This window comes from Tachyglossus aculeatus, chromosome 16 (assembly GCF_015852505.1).
Source record: "Tachyglossus aculeatus isolate mTacAcu1 chromosome 16, mTacAcu1.pri, whole genome shotgun sequence".
Classification (NCBI taxonomy): Eukaryota; Metazoa; Chordata; class Mammalia; order Monotremata; family Tachyglossidae; genus Tachyglossus; species Tachyglossus aculeatus.
Window position 1 is genome coordinate 26,352,975 of NC_052081.1, and position 12,656 is coordinate 26,365,630.

Consider the following 12,656-nt stretch of genomic DNA (forward strand, 5'->3'; position numbering starts at 1 on the left):
TTTTAGACTGTGAGCCCAACGTTGGGTAGGGACTGTCTCTAGATGTTGCCAATTTGTACTTCCCAAGCGCTTAGTACAGTCCTCTGCACACACTAAGCGCTCAATAAATACGATTGATTGATTCATTGATTGATTGGTTGATTCCGGCCGCCCGGGCCAGCGCTCCCCATCGCGGTAGTTGAGGGCCGGGCCGGTTCCCATGGCAACCGGGCGGCCGCGTCCTCCGCGCTCATTGGCTCGGCTCGCGCGGCCAATGGGAGGCCGCGTTGTTGGGGGGGTCCCAAGATGGCGGCGGCGCAAGGCCGGAAGCCGGGCGGCTGAGGCGCCCCGACGGGGGCTGTGGGGGCGACGCCCCGACGGGACTTTGGACGCTCCTGAGCGCTTAGTACAGTGCTCGGCCCGCAGTAAGCGCTCAAGAAATGGCAGGGATTGGGGGCAGGGAATGTGTCTAGCGACTCTTGTTTATATTGTAGTCTTTCGAGCGCTTACTACAGTGCCCAGCGCTCAAGAAATGTCAGCTGTGTGACTCTGGGCAAGTCACTTCACTTCTCTGGGCCTCAGTTCCCTCATCTGTGAAATGGGGATGAAGACTGTGAGCCCCCCGTGGGACAACCTGGTCACCTGGTAACCTGTCCAGCGCTTAGAACAGTGCTTTGCACATAGTAAGCGCTTAATAAATTGCCATTAAAAAAAATGGCAGGGAATGTGTCCAACAACTGTGTTAATATTGTGGTCTCTCAAGCGCTTACTACAGTGCTCGGCGCTCAGGAAATAGCAGGGAACGTGTCTACCAACTGTGTTTATAGAGTAGTCTCTCGAGCGCTTACTACAGTGCCCAGCGCTCAAGAAATGGCAGGGAATGTGTCCCATAACTGTATTTATATTGTGGTCTCTCAAGCGCTTACTACAGTGGTCGGCCCTCAGTAAGCGCTCAGGAAATAGCAGGGAATGTGTCTGCCAACTGTGTTTATGTTGTAGTCTCTCGAGCGCTTACTACAGTGTCCAGCGCTCAAAAAATGGCAGGGAATGTGTCCACCAACTGTGTTTATATTGTGGTCTCTCAAGCGCTTATATGGTGGTCGGCGCTCAGGAAATAGGGAGCATGTCTACCAACTGTGTTTATATTGTAGTCTCTCGAGCGCTTACTACAGTGCCCAGCGCTCAAGAAATGGCAGGGAATGTGTCCCATAACTGTATTTATTGTGGTCTCTCAAGCGCTTACTACAGTGGTCGGCCCTCAGTAAGCGCTCAGGAAGTAGCAGGGAATGTGTCTACCAACTGTGTTTATGTTGTAGTCTCTTGAGCGCTTACTACAGTGCCCAGCGCTCAAGAAATGGCAGGGAATGTGTCCAGTAACTGTATTTATATTGTGGTCTCTCAAGCGCTTACTACAGTGCTCGGCGCTCAGGAAATAGCAGGGAATGTGTCTACCAACTGTGTTTATAGAGTAGTCTCTCGAGTGCCTACTACAGTGCCCAGCGCTCAGAAAATGGCAGGGAATGTGTCTAACAACTGTGTTTATATTGTGGTCTCTCAAGCGCTTACTACAGTGTTCCGTCCTCAGCGCTCAGGAAGTAGCAGGGATTGGGGGCAATCAATCAATCAATCAATCGTATTTATTGAGCGCTTACTATGTGCAGAGCACTGTACTAAGCGCTTGGGAAGTACAAATTGGCAACACATAGAGACAGTCCCTACCCAACAGTGGGCTCACAGTCTAAAAGGGGGAGACAGAGAACAGAACCAAACATACCAACAAAATAAAATAAATAGGATAGAAATGTACAAGTAAAATAAATAAATAAATAAATAAATAGAGTAATAAATATGTACAACCATATATACATATATACAGGTGCTGTGGGGAAGGGAAGGAGGTAAGATGGGGGGATGGAGAGGGGGACGAGGGGGAGAGGAAGGAGGGGCTCAGTCTGGGAAGGCCTCCTGGAGGAGGTGAGCTCTCAGCAGGGCCTTGAAGGGAGGAAGAGAGCTAGCTTGGCGGAGGGGCAGAGGGAGGGCATTCCAGGCCCGGGGGATGATGTGGGCCGGGGGTCGATGGCGGGACAGGCGAGAATGAGGTACGGTGAGGAGATTAGCGGTGGAGGAGCGGAGGGTGCGGACTGGGCAGTAGAAGGAGAGAAGGGAGGTGAGGTAGGAGGGGGCGAGGTGATGGACAGCCTGGAAGCCCAGGGTGAGGAGTTTCTGCCTGATGCGCAGATTGATTGGTAGCCACTGGAGATTTTTGAGGAGGGGAGTAATATGCCCAGAGCGTTTCTGGACAAAGATAATCCGGGCAGCAGCATGAAGTATGGATTGAAGTGGAGAGAGACACGAGGATGGGAGATCAGAGAGAAGGCTGGTGCAGTAGTCCAGACGGGATAGGATGAGAGCTTGAATGAGCAGGGTAGCAGTTTGGATGGAGAGGAAAGGGCGGATCTTGGCAATGTTGCGGAGCTGAGACCGGCAGGTTTTGGTGACGGCTTGGATGTGAGGGGTGAATGAGAGAGCGGAGTCGAGGATGACACCAAGGTTGCGGGCTTGTGAGACGGGAAGGATGGTAGTGCCGTCAACAGAGATGGGAAAGTCAGGGAGAGGACAAGGTTTGGGAGGGAAGACAAGGAGCTCAGTCTTTGACATGTTGAGCTTTAGGTGGCGGGCGGACATCCAGATGGAGATGTCCTGAAGGCAGGAGGAGATGCGAGCCTGGAGGGAGGGGGAGAGAGCAGGGGCAGAGATGTAGATCTGGCTGGCAGGGAATGTGTCTACCAACTGTGTTAATGTTGTGGTCTCTCATGCGCTCACTACAGTGCTCGGCCCTCAGTAAGTGCTCAGGAAATAGGGAATGTGTCTAACAACTGTGCTTATATTGTAGTCTTTCAAGCGCTTACTACAGTGGCCAGCGCTCAAGAAATGGCAGAGAATGTGTCCAACAACTGTGTTTATGTGGTCTCTCAAGCACTTACTACAGTGCTCGGCCCTCAGTAAGCACTCAGAAAACAGCAGGGATTGGGGGCAGGGAACTTGTCTACCAACTGTTTATATTGTAGTCTCTCCAGCGCTTACTACAGTGCCCAGCGCTCAAGAAATGGCAGGGAATGTGTCCAACAACCGTGTTTATATTGTGGCCTCTCAAGCGCTCACTACAGTGGTCGGCCCTCAGTCAGCGCTCAAGAAATAGCAGGGATTGGGGACAGGAAATGTGTCCACCAACTCTGTTTATATTGTACTCTTCCAAGCGCTTACTACAGTGCTCGGCGCTCAGTAAGTGCTCAAGAAATCCTTGTCCTTACAGGATCTTTCAGTCGACTTGGGGGAGATAAACACTAAAGGGTGTTGGGGGCTAGAAGGTGAGTAGATTAGAAATTCATCCCCAAAGTCCTCCTGGGGATGGGGCGGGCCCCAGAAGGCCAGAGTAAGGCGGGGGGTGGGCAGTCAAGGGCTCGTGCTACTGACATCTGTGTGAATCCTGCTTGAGTTAATAATAATAATAATAATAATGATATTTGTTAAGCCCTAACTACGTGCCAGGCACTGTACTAAGCGCTGGGGTGGATGCAAACAAATCAGCAAGGACACGGTCTCTGTCCGATACGGGGCTCAGTCTCAATCCCCACTTTCCAGATGAGGTCACTGAGGCCCAGACAAGTGAAGCGACTTTCCCGAGGTCACACAGCTGACAAGTGGCGGAGCCGGGATTAGATTGCAGGTCCCCCTGACTCCCAGGCTGTGCTCTGTCCGCTAGACCACGTTGCTTCTTCAAACATGATGGCTAAATTATTAATCTGTATAAATATTCAGATGACATTTCATCAAAATCGGTTGAATCACTCGCATTTATTCATCAAATAAAAATGCGCTTATATTGTTTTGGGCTATATTCAGTTCAGGTTTCAAAAATGAACTTCCCAGACCGAATGGGCTTCTGCACATCAGATTGATTTTTGAGAACCTGAATAAATCACGTGGAAATTTTTTTTTTTCCTTTTCGTTACCATGGAGAGTGTTAAGTTTATGTCTGTTTTTCTTTTAATAGCGAGAATGTGGAGTGGACTGTTACCTCCCGGGTTGAACGAAAGCGATGTCGAGCTGGGTTCCGAGGACGAAGCCACTTTGGGTAACTGTGAACTCAGTTCAAAGGAAGAGAAAGAAGATGAGGTGACAAAAGAAGTCGAGTTGTCTGGCTTACCCGTAAGCGGACCTGAAAATACGGCAGAAACAAGTGCAGAAATCGTCTGCGAAGAATGTCCACCTGGAGTGTCCTCGGATATGTGGAATGTAGGTGGTACTTCATTTTGTGTTAATACAAATCCTCGCTTTTGTGCACGTATTTTGAAGTTTTGTCTTGTTTGGAATCATGGCTTTTGCAATCAGGCGATTCTACATTCTTTTAGATCCTTTTGTGTTCTGCTATGGGTATTTATTGAGCACTACTGTGGGCATAGGATTCAATGGTATTTAATGAACCCTTACCATGTGGTGAGCACTGTACTAAGCGCATGGGACAGGGACTGTGTCCAACCTGATTTGCTTGTATCCTCTCCAGTGGTAGAGGATGCACTGTGGTAAACAGCTGAGAGAATACAATATAAACAAAGTTGGTAGACACATTCTCTGCCCACATTCCCTATTCCAATACTGTGCCTGGCCCATGGTAAGCGCTTAACAAAAAACACAATTATTATTATAGTTTTAGTTTATTCTGGAACACCCCAGTACCCTTTTTAAATGATAATAATAATAATTAATAATTGTGGTGTTTAAGCGCTTGCCGTGTGTGCCAGGCACTGTATAATAATAATAATATAAGTGCTGGGGTGGACACATGCAAATCAGGTTGGACACAGTCCCTGACTCAATCCCCATTTTACAGATGAGGGAACTGAGGCCCAGAGAAGTGAAGTGATTTGCCCAAAATCACATAGCAGACAAGTGGAGGAGGCAGGTTTGGAAGCCATGACCTTCTTACTCTCAGGCCCATGCTCTCTTCACTGTTCACTATATGTTGCCAACTTGTACTTCCCAAGTGCTTAGTACAGTGCTCTGCACACAGTAAGCGCTCAATAAATACGATTGAATGAATGAATGAATATTCCGTGCCGAAGGTGAGGGTATTGAAACCTCTGGTCTGGGGGGAGCATTGGGGGAGCAGGGATAATAATAATAATAATGGTATTTGTTAAACACTTACTATGTGCCAAGCACTATTGTAAGCGCTGGCGTAGATACGAGGTAATCAGGTTGTCCCACGTGGAGCTTACAGTCTTAATCCCCATTATTCAGATGAGGTAACTGAGGCCCAGAGAAGTGAAGTGACTTTCCGAAAGCCCCACAGCCGACAAATGGCAGAGCTGGGATTAGAACCCATGACCTCTGACTCCCAAGCCCGGGCTCTTTCCACTAAGCCGTGCATGAGTTTCTAGTCATGTACTTACTCAGAATTTCCTGAAGACTTCAAGAGGGCATGGCAGGCTCAAAATAGCGCACTTCAGCACTTTGCTGGCCGGACAGAAGAAACCCTCTTGCCTCTGTTGGTCTCAGAAGAGGTGATACATGAAATGGGGAGGACCAAGTCAGAATAGTGATTTTGGGCTGGTTAAATCGATCTGTGGTTGGTGAGCCAGGTAGGATGGTCTTTTGGGCCAATTAGTGCTATTTATTGAGCACTTAGAGTGTGCAGAGCACTCTACTGAGCACTTAGTTCAATTACAGACAGGATACCTTCCCACAAGAAGTTTGCCATCTGTTACGGAGTTTGCAGTCTAGTGCATCAGGCCAGGCTTCCTGGTCTGACCTTTGAGAGTTTCAAGACTTTTGGGGAATATTTTTCCCTCTCACACAAGATAAGAGCAGAAAACTCCATGCCAAAAAACTAAGCGTGCTGAATATTATTTCCTGCTCTATCCTCTGGGAAGCTATGTTAGAAGACTCTTTTATTTTTGGTGACTTTTTTTTTGTCTCTTGCATATTTCTGGGAGAAACAGTGAATGAGGTTCCCAGATCAACAAAATCTCAAGTGATAGATTTGTTTTGAAGGTGTTCGCTTTCATGATTTTTTGGGGGGATGGGGGGTGTTTTCTTCAAAAACAGAAATTTCGAGACCTGCAGAAAAAATACATTGAACTGAAAAATCAACCAATTCCAAGATATAGAAGGAGAAAAAGAAAACATGGGAGAGGTGCGTGTCATCTTTTAATTAGGAGTGAAAATGTCGAGATGCATTTCGTTTGTGAGTATAAAAATTTCTTTTAAGAATTCAGCTGAAAATATCAGTGGTGATGCAAACTCTTAATTATTTTCAGATCAATTGAAAAATAATGAAGAAGTGGCTGGGAGGTAGGTAGATGTCAAATAGTTATTTATATATGTTGCATATACATATACATACATTTATAAATACACACATATATTTGAAACTACCCCAGTCTTTTTCGGGGTGAATATTGCTAATTCAAAAGTTGCAAGTAATTGTGGTAGCATCAAAATAAACCTCAAATTTTCACGTCAATAATGAAATTAAAGGCAGTAGTTGTATTTTTGTGAATGACCAATTTTTTTTTTCTTTGACAGTCAACAGTCTTCAAGTGAAGACCAGTGGAAGGAGCTAACACAGTATTTTGGAATAAATGATCGATTTGAACCCCTCATACACAATAAACATCTTCAGAAGGTGATCATCATCATGTTCTTTGGACATACTGTCTTTGTTTTAATACAGACTTCCAGATTGGAGAAAAAAACTTAGAGGTGCTGAACTTGGCTACTCCAATCTCGATTCTAGTTTAATATATCAGCCTGTTAGTAGGTTGCCTTTAATGTCTGGCAAGATAAATATGTAGTAGTGAGTAGCATCTTTGGGTTAAGCACATATTGGATGTTTGCGTATATTTTCCCTGTAATATTTTTCTTTCTTAGTGTTATTTAACCCTTGTGTTCCAAGGCTTTCAAAGCACCGTTGCATACATTGTCTTATTCACCTTCACTCCATTTTGGAATGCTAGGAATAATCACATGAGTCCAGGACTGCCCCACTTTTTCATTTTGGTCATAGCAGCAAATTTGGGGTTGGGTCATTAGTATGATATTTAAGTGCATACTATGTCAGGAACTGTTCTAAGCTCTGGGGTAGAGATAAGATAATCAGGGTGGACATATTTGTTGGACTGGGGAGAAGAGGAGGGAAAGGGAGTTGTCGGCAGGGAATGTGTCTGTTATATTGTACTCTCCCAGGCGCTTAGTTCAGTGCTTTACACACTGTAAGCGCTCAATAAATAAGATTGAGTGAATGAATGGAGAGTGGGTCTCAGTTTCCTCATCTGTAAAATGGGGATTCAATGCCTGTCTGCCTCCCTCCTTAGACTGTGAGCCCCATGCGGGACAGGGACTGTATCTGACATAATTAATTCGTGCCTACCCCAGTATTTAGAATAGTGCATGTAATAAATACTGTAAAAAAAAATGAAAAAGAAAGGAAGAGGAAAAAAGGAAGGAAAAATAACAGAGACTGCTTCTGTGATGCTTTGGTAATAAGAGTATAATTATTATTGTCATTGTGGTAGCAGTGATATTAGGCACCTAACTGTGTGCAGAGCACTGTGCTAAGCACTGGAAAAGAACACTAAGCTGGGAAGTAGATACAGTCCCTGTTCCTCAGAGAGTTCCCAATGTAAAAAAAATGTTTTCTGAATTTGGTATTTAAGCACTTCCTATGTACCAAGCAGTCTACCAAACACTGAGGTAAATACAGGATAATCAGATCCCAAGCATTCCCTGTCCGACATGAGGCTTACAATCTTAAGCGGGTGGGAGAACAGGTATCGAATCCCCATTTTATAAATGATGGGATTGAGGCACAGAGGTGAAACACAGGAAGATGGCAGAGCCAGAGTATTTGTTGCTGTCCAATCAATGAGAGTATTTATTGAGCACTTACTGTGTGCGCAGGGCACTGAACTAAGGGATTGGGAGTTCAGTACAACATAGTTGGTAAACGCGTTCCCTACCCAGAGAAACGGCTTGGCCTAGTGGATAGATCACTGGCCTGGGAGTTAGAAGACCCGGATTCTAATCCCAGCTCCACCACTTCTCTGTTGCATGACCTTGGGCAAGTCACTTTACTTCCTCTGTGCCTTAGTTATCAAATCTGTAAAATCTGTAAAATGGGGGTTAAGTCTGTGAGCAGGAACTGTGTCCAACCCAATTTACTTGTGTCCTTCTTATCACTTAGTACAGTGTCTAGCACATAGCAAGCACTTAGTACCGTAATTTTGATTATTATTATTCCCTGAGCCTCGGTTATCTCGTCTGTAAAATGGGGATCAAGACTGTGAGCCCCATGTGGGACGTGGATTATGTCCAACCTGATTAGCCTGTATTTATCTCAGCGCCTAGAATTGTGTGCCCTGACACACAGTAAGCACTTGACAGATACTGTAAAAAGAAGGAGCTTACAGTCTAATAGGAAAGACAGATATTCACACATAAATTACAGATTGGGGGCATGGCAGAGAAAAGGATAGATACATATGTGTTGGAGTATCAGGTTGCTTAAGGGGTAGAGACCCAAGAACATAGGTGACTTAGAAGTGAAGGCCAGTAGGATGGAGAAATGAGGAATTAGGAGAGGCCTCTTGGAAAAGATGTCAACTTAGTAGGGCCTTGAAGATGAAGATGGTCTGTCAGATATAAGAGTCGGGAGGAAGTTCTTGGGCAGAGTAGGACGTGGGCAATGGGTCTTTGGCGAGATAGATGCGATCAAGGCAGAGTCAGTAGGTTGGCTTTAGATAGCGAAGCGAGCAGGCTATGTTGTAGAAAAACAGGGAGGTAAGACAGCAAGGTAGGAGCCTTTTGAGTGTCTTCAAACTGATAGGCGTTTTGTTTGATGCAGAGGGGCCTTGAAGGCATTGGAGGTTTTTGACAAGTGGAGAGATATAGGCAGAGTTCTTTAGAAAAATGACCCGGGCGATAGATTAACTAGGGACCGGAGAGGGGAGAGAAAGGAGCCTGGGAGGTCAGCCAGGAATGGGGTAGCAGTTTGGATGGAGAGAAAGGGACAGTCGGTCCTATTTATCAAGCGCTCACTGGGTGCAGGGAGCTGTACTAAGCGCTTGGGAGAGTACAATATAACCAACAGACCCAATTCCCTGACCACAGGGAGTTTGCAGTCTAGAGGGGGAGACAGATGTGAATATAAAATAAATACATTACAGATGTTTACCTAAGTGCTGTGGGATTGGGAGAGGGAATGAATAAAGGGAGCAAGTCAGGGTGACACAAAAGGGAGTGGGAGAAGAGGAAAGGAGGACTTTGTCAGGGAAGGTCTCTTGGAGATGTGCCTTCATCAAGAGGGCTTTGAAGTTGGGGGAGAGAAGTTGCCCATCGGCTGTGAAGAGGAAGGGTGTTCCAAGCTAGAGGCAGGATGTGAGCGAGAGGTCAGCGGGGAGATAGGTGAGATGGAGGTACAGGGAGAAAGGTTAGCATTAGAGGAGCCAAGTGTGCAGGCCGGGTTGTTTTCGGAGAGTAGCGAGATGAGGCAGGAGGTGGCAAGGATGATGCTGTGAATGTAGTCCATATAGAATTTGGTGACAGACTGAATAAGTGGGTTTTATTTGTTTTCCTCGTAGGGCTATGATCATGAATTACTAGGGGTAGACTTTTTAAAACCCTCTGTGCTGATTGTGGGAGAAGGAACATAGCCTAGTGGAAACAGCCTGGTCCTGGGTTCTAATCCCAGCTCTGCCACTTGTCTGCTGTGTGTGACTTTGGGCAAGTCACTTCACTAATAAGCCTCAGTTACCCCGTCTGTAAAAGGGGGATTAAGACTGAGCCCCATATGGGGCATGAACTGTGTCCAACCTGGTTAGGTTGTATCTATCCCAGTGCTCAGTACAAGTAACAAATACTATTAAAAAAAAAAATGTGTGTTTGGCCCAAAGCAGTAATTCATTTAGTAAGCAGAGCTGAAGTTGTAATTTGTGTAGAATAGTACAACTAAAATCATGTGGAGGTTTTGGGCTTATTTGACTTTTTTTTCTAAAATTGTTACGGCAAATGACTTCAGGATCAATTCAGATGAGGCTTTCCTGGAGTTTGTAACTATTTTCTTGATAACTCCTAGCTCCCTGTAATGCCACAAACTTATTTTAACATTAACGATCAATCAATAGTATGTATTAATTTATTAAGTGCCTACTGTGTGTAGAACACTACACTAAACTCTTGGGAGAGTAAAATAGTAGACATGATCTTTGCCCTCAAACACATTACAGTAGTTAATGGATCCAAATCATGTCTTTAGTGCTAATCCAGGCTTCAGCTGTTTCATGGTAGTCTCAGGTTTGCAAGTGAAATCACTCATGTGCATAGGGAAGGTTAAGTAAAATGGAAGTGGAAAACATATTAAATTTCACTTTTGGGTAGATTATAGTGTAATCATGGGCCATCAGATCACACTCGCTTTTTTCATTTTCTGCTGTCCTGAAAATTTTGGTGATGCTAAACTTCTACCTCCACCCCGGATAGAGAAATTTAAAGAATGCCCACTTGGAAGGCACAAAGATAAAAAGCTTACAACAGATGTAAGCCGATGAATATTGAGCTATGCTATGCTCAATTTCTTTAATTTGAGGGGATAATAAAAATTTATGGAGCTGTTTGGACATAACTCATGTATTCCCCATCCCTCATTTCTCTAGTGTGAAAAACACATTTGTTAACGTATCTAACGGTTCCTTTTCATCCTGTTTCATCAGCCCTGTAGAATGGTGAAAAACTTTCCAATTTTGCTGCTCTCATGTAGTCTCTCTTGGGAAGCTTGCCAAGCTAAAATGCTGCTCTCATATAAATCACGTGGGTTGGTGATACTGCTGTCACCTAATTTCCAGGGCAGAGGACAGGTATTTTTAAATGTAATCTTGCTGTTTTCTCGGTGCTGACCTTAGGGGTTCTCTGTATTCTCGGCATTTTTCTAATTGTTGAAATGGCAGCAATTCTTTGATTTTTATTAGTCATTTGTAATTGACAATTATAACTGAAAAATTGTGGCAGTTTCTGAATAAATGGAATTGCTAATTTTGATTTGAAAATGCCTTGAGTAGTTTTCCATTGATGTAATTCAGTATACTTGGTAATTGGAGACCTTATTTTGCTAGACAACCCTCAGATATTGACAAATGGATTTGCACTGCGGATAGTCTGTGACTAGTTTCTAAGATCTCACCTTATTTTTATTGCAGAATTCTCAAAATGATTCCTTTATTATGTGGGTAATCAGATACTTTTATTGTAGCTAAGCCCTGCCAGAAGGTAGAGTTGCCAGCACCTGCATTTGTGTTTCCCCTATCAAAACATTTTGTCATTATAAGTTATGGTTTCATAATTTGATGGTTTAGTGCATTTTTTTTGTAGAAGGTAGAAGTTGTGTTTGTTTTACCCTATGTGAAAATAGCATTTTTTCATTAGAGCTGAACATCGAGTGGCAATAATAGTGCTCAGAACATTTCTAATATTTTTATTTTTTTAATACACTAATTTAGAATATGTGTAGCACTTTCCACATCCATTGCTTTTTTTTTTCCAGGCTCCTGTAGCATGGCCTAGTGGATAGACCATGGGCAGAGGAGTCGGAAGGACCTGGGTTCTAATCCTGGTTCTGCCACTTGTCTGCTGCGTGACCTTGGACAAGTCACATATCTTCTCTGTGCCTCGGTCACATCATCTTTTAAATGGGGATTAAGACTAGGAGCCCCTGTGGGACAGGGACTGTGTTCAACCTGATTAGCTTCTGTGTACCCCAGCATTTAGAACAGTACTTGACATACAGTAAGCCCTTAACAAACATTATCTACACTCACTCCCTTGGTGACCTCATTCGCTCCCACGGCTTCAACTATCACCTCTACGCTGATGACACCCAGATCTACATCTCTGCCCCTGCTCTCTCCCCCTCCCTCCAGGCTCGCATCTCCTCCTGCCTTCAGGACATCTCCATCTGGATGTCCGCCCGCCACCTAAAGCTCAACATGTCAAAGACTGAGCTCCTTGTCTTCCCTCCCAAACCTTGTCCTCTCCCTGACTTTCCCATCTCTGTTGACGGCACTACCATCCTTCCCGTCTCACAAGCCCGCAACCTTGGTGTCATCCTCGACTCCGCTCTCTCGTTCACCCCTCACATCCAAGCCGTCACCAAAACCTGCCGGTCTCAGCTCCGCAACATTGCCAAGATCCGCCCTTTCCTCTCCATCCAAACCGCTACCCTGCTAATTCAAGCTCTCATCCTATCCCGTCTGGACTACTGCACTAGCCTTCTCTCTGATCTCCCATCCTCGTGTCTCTGTCCACTTCAATCCATACTTCATGCTGCTGCCCGGATTATCTTTGTCCAGAAACGCTCTGGACATATCACTCCCCTCCTCAAAAACCTCCAATGGCTACCGATCAATCTGCGCATCAGGCAGAAACTCCTCACCCTGGGCTTCAAGGCTCTCCATCACCTGGCCCCCTCCTACCTCACGTCCCTTCTCTCCTTCTACTGCCCAGCCCGCACCCTCCGCTCCTCCACCACTAATCTCCTCACTGTACCTCGCTCTCGCCTGTCCCGCCATCGACCCCCGGCCCACGTCCTCCCCCGGGCCTGGAATGCCCTCCCTCTGCCCATCCGC

General features: G+C 45.4%; 1 protein-coding gene across 1 annotated transcript in view; it reads left to right on the forward strand.

The window, feature by feature from the left end:
• Nucleotides 1-278: 278 nt before the first annotated feature.
• Nucleotides 279-12,656, forward strand: part of FAM204A (family with sequence similarity 204 member A) — a 37,101-nt gene continuing 24,723 nt past the window's right edge. Inside the window, exons 1-5 of the mRNA XM_038758415.1 lie at nucleotides 279-404; nucleotides 4,034-4,275; nucleotides 6,088-6,175; nucleotides 6,300-6,333; nucleotides 6,568-6,667. Of these exons, the coding sequence (XP_038614343.1) occupies nucleotides 4,039-4,275; nucleotides 6,088-6,175; nucleotides 6,300-6,333; nucleotides 6,568-6,667 (459 nt within the window). The 5' untranslated portion in view covers nucleotides 279-404; nucleotides 4,034-4,038. The remainder of the gene's footprint in view (nucleotides 405-4,033; nucleotides 4,276-6,087; nucleotides 6,176-6,299; nucleotides 6,334-6,567; nucleotides 6,668-12,656) is intronic.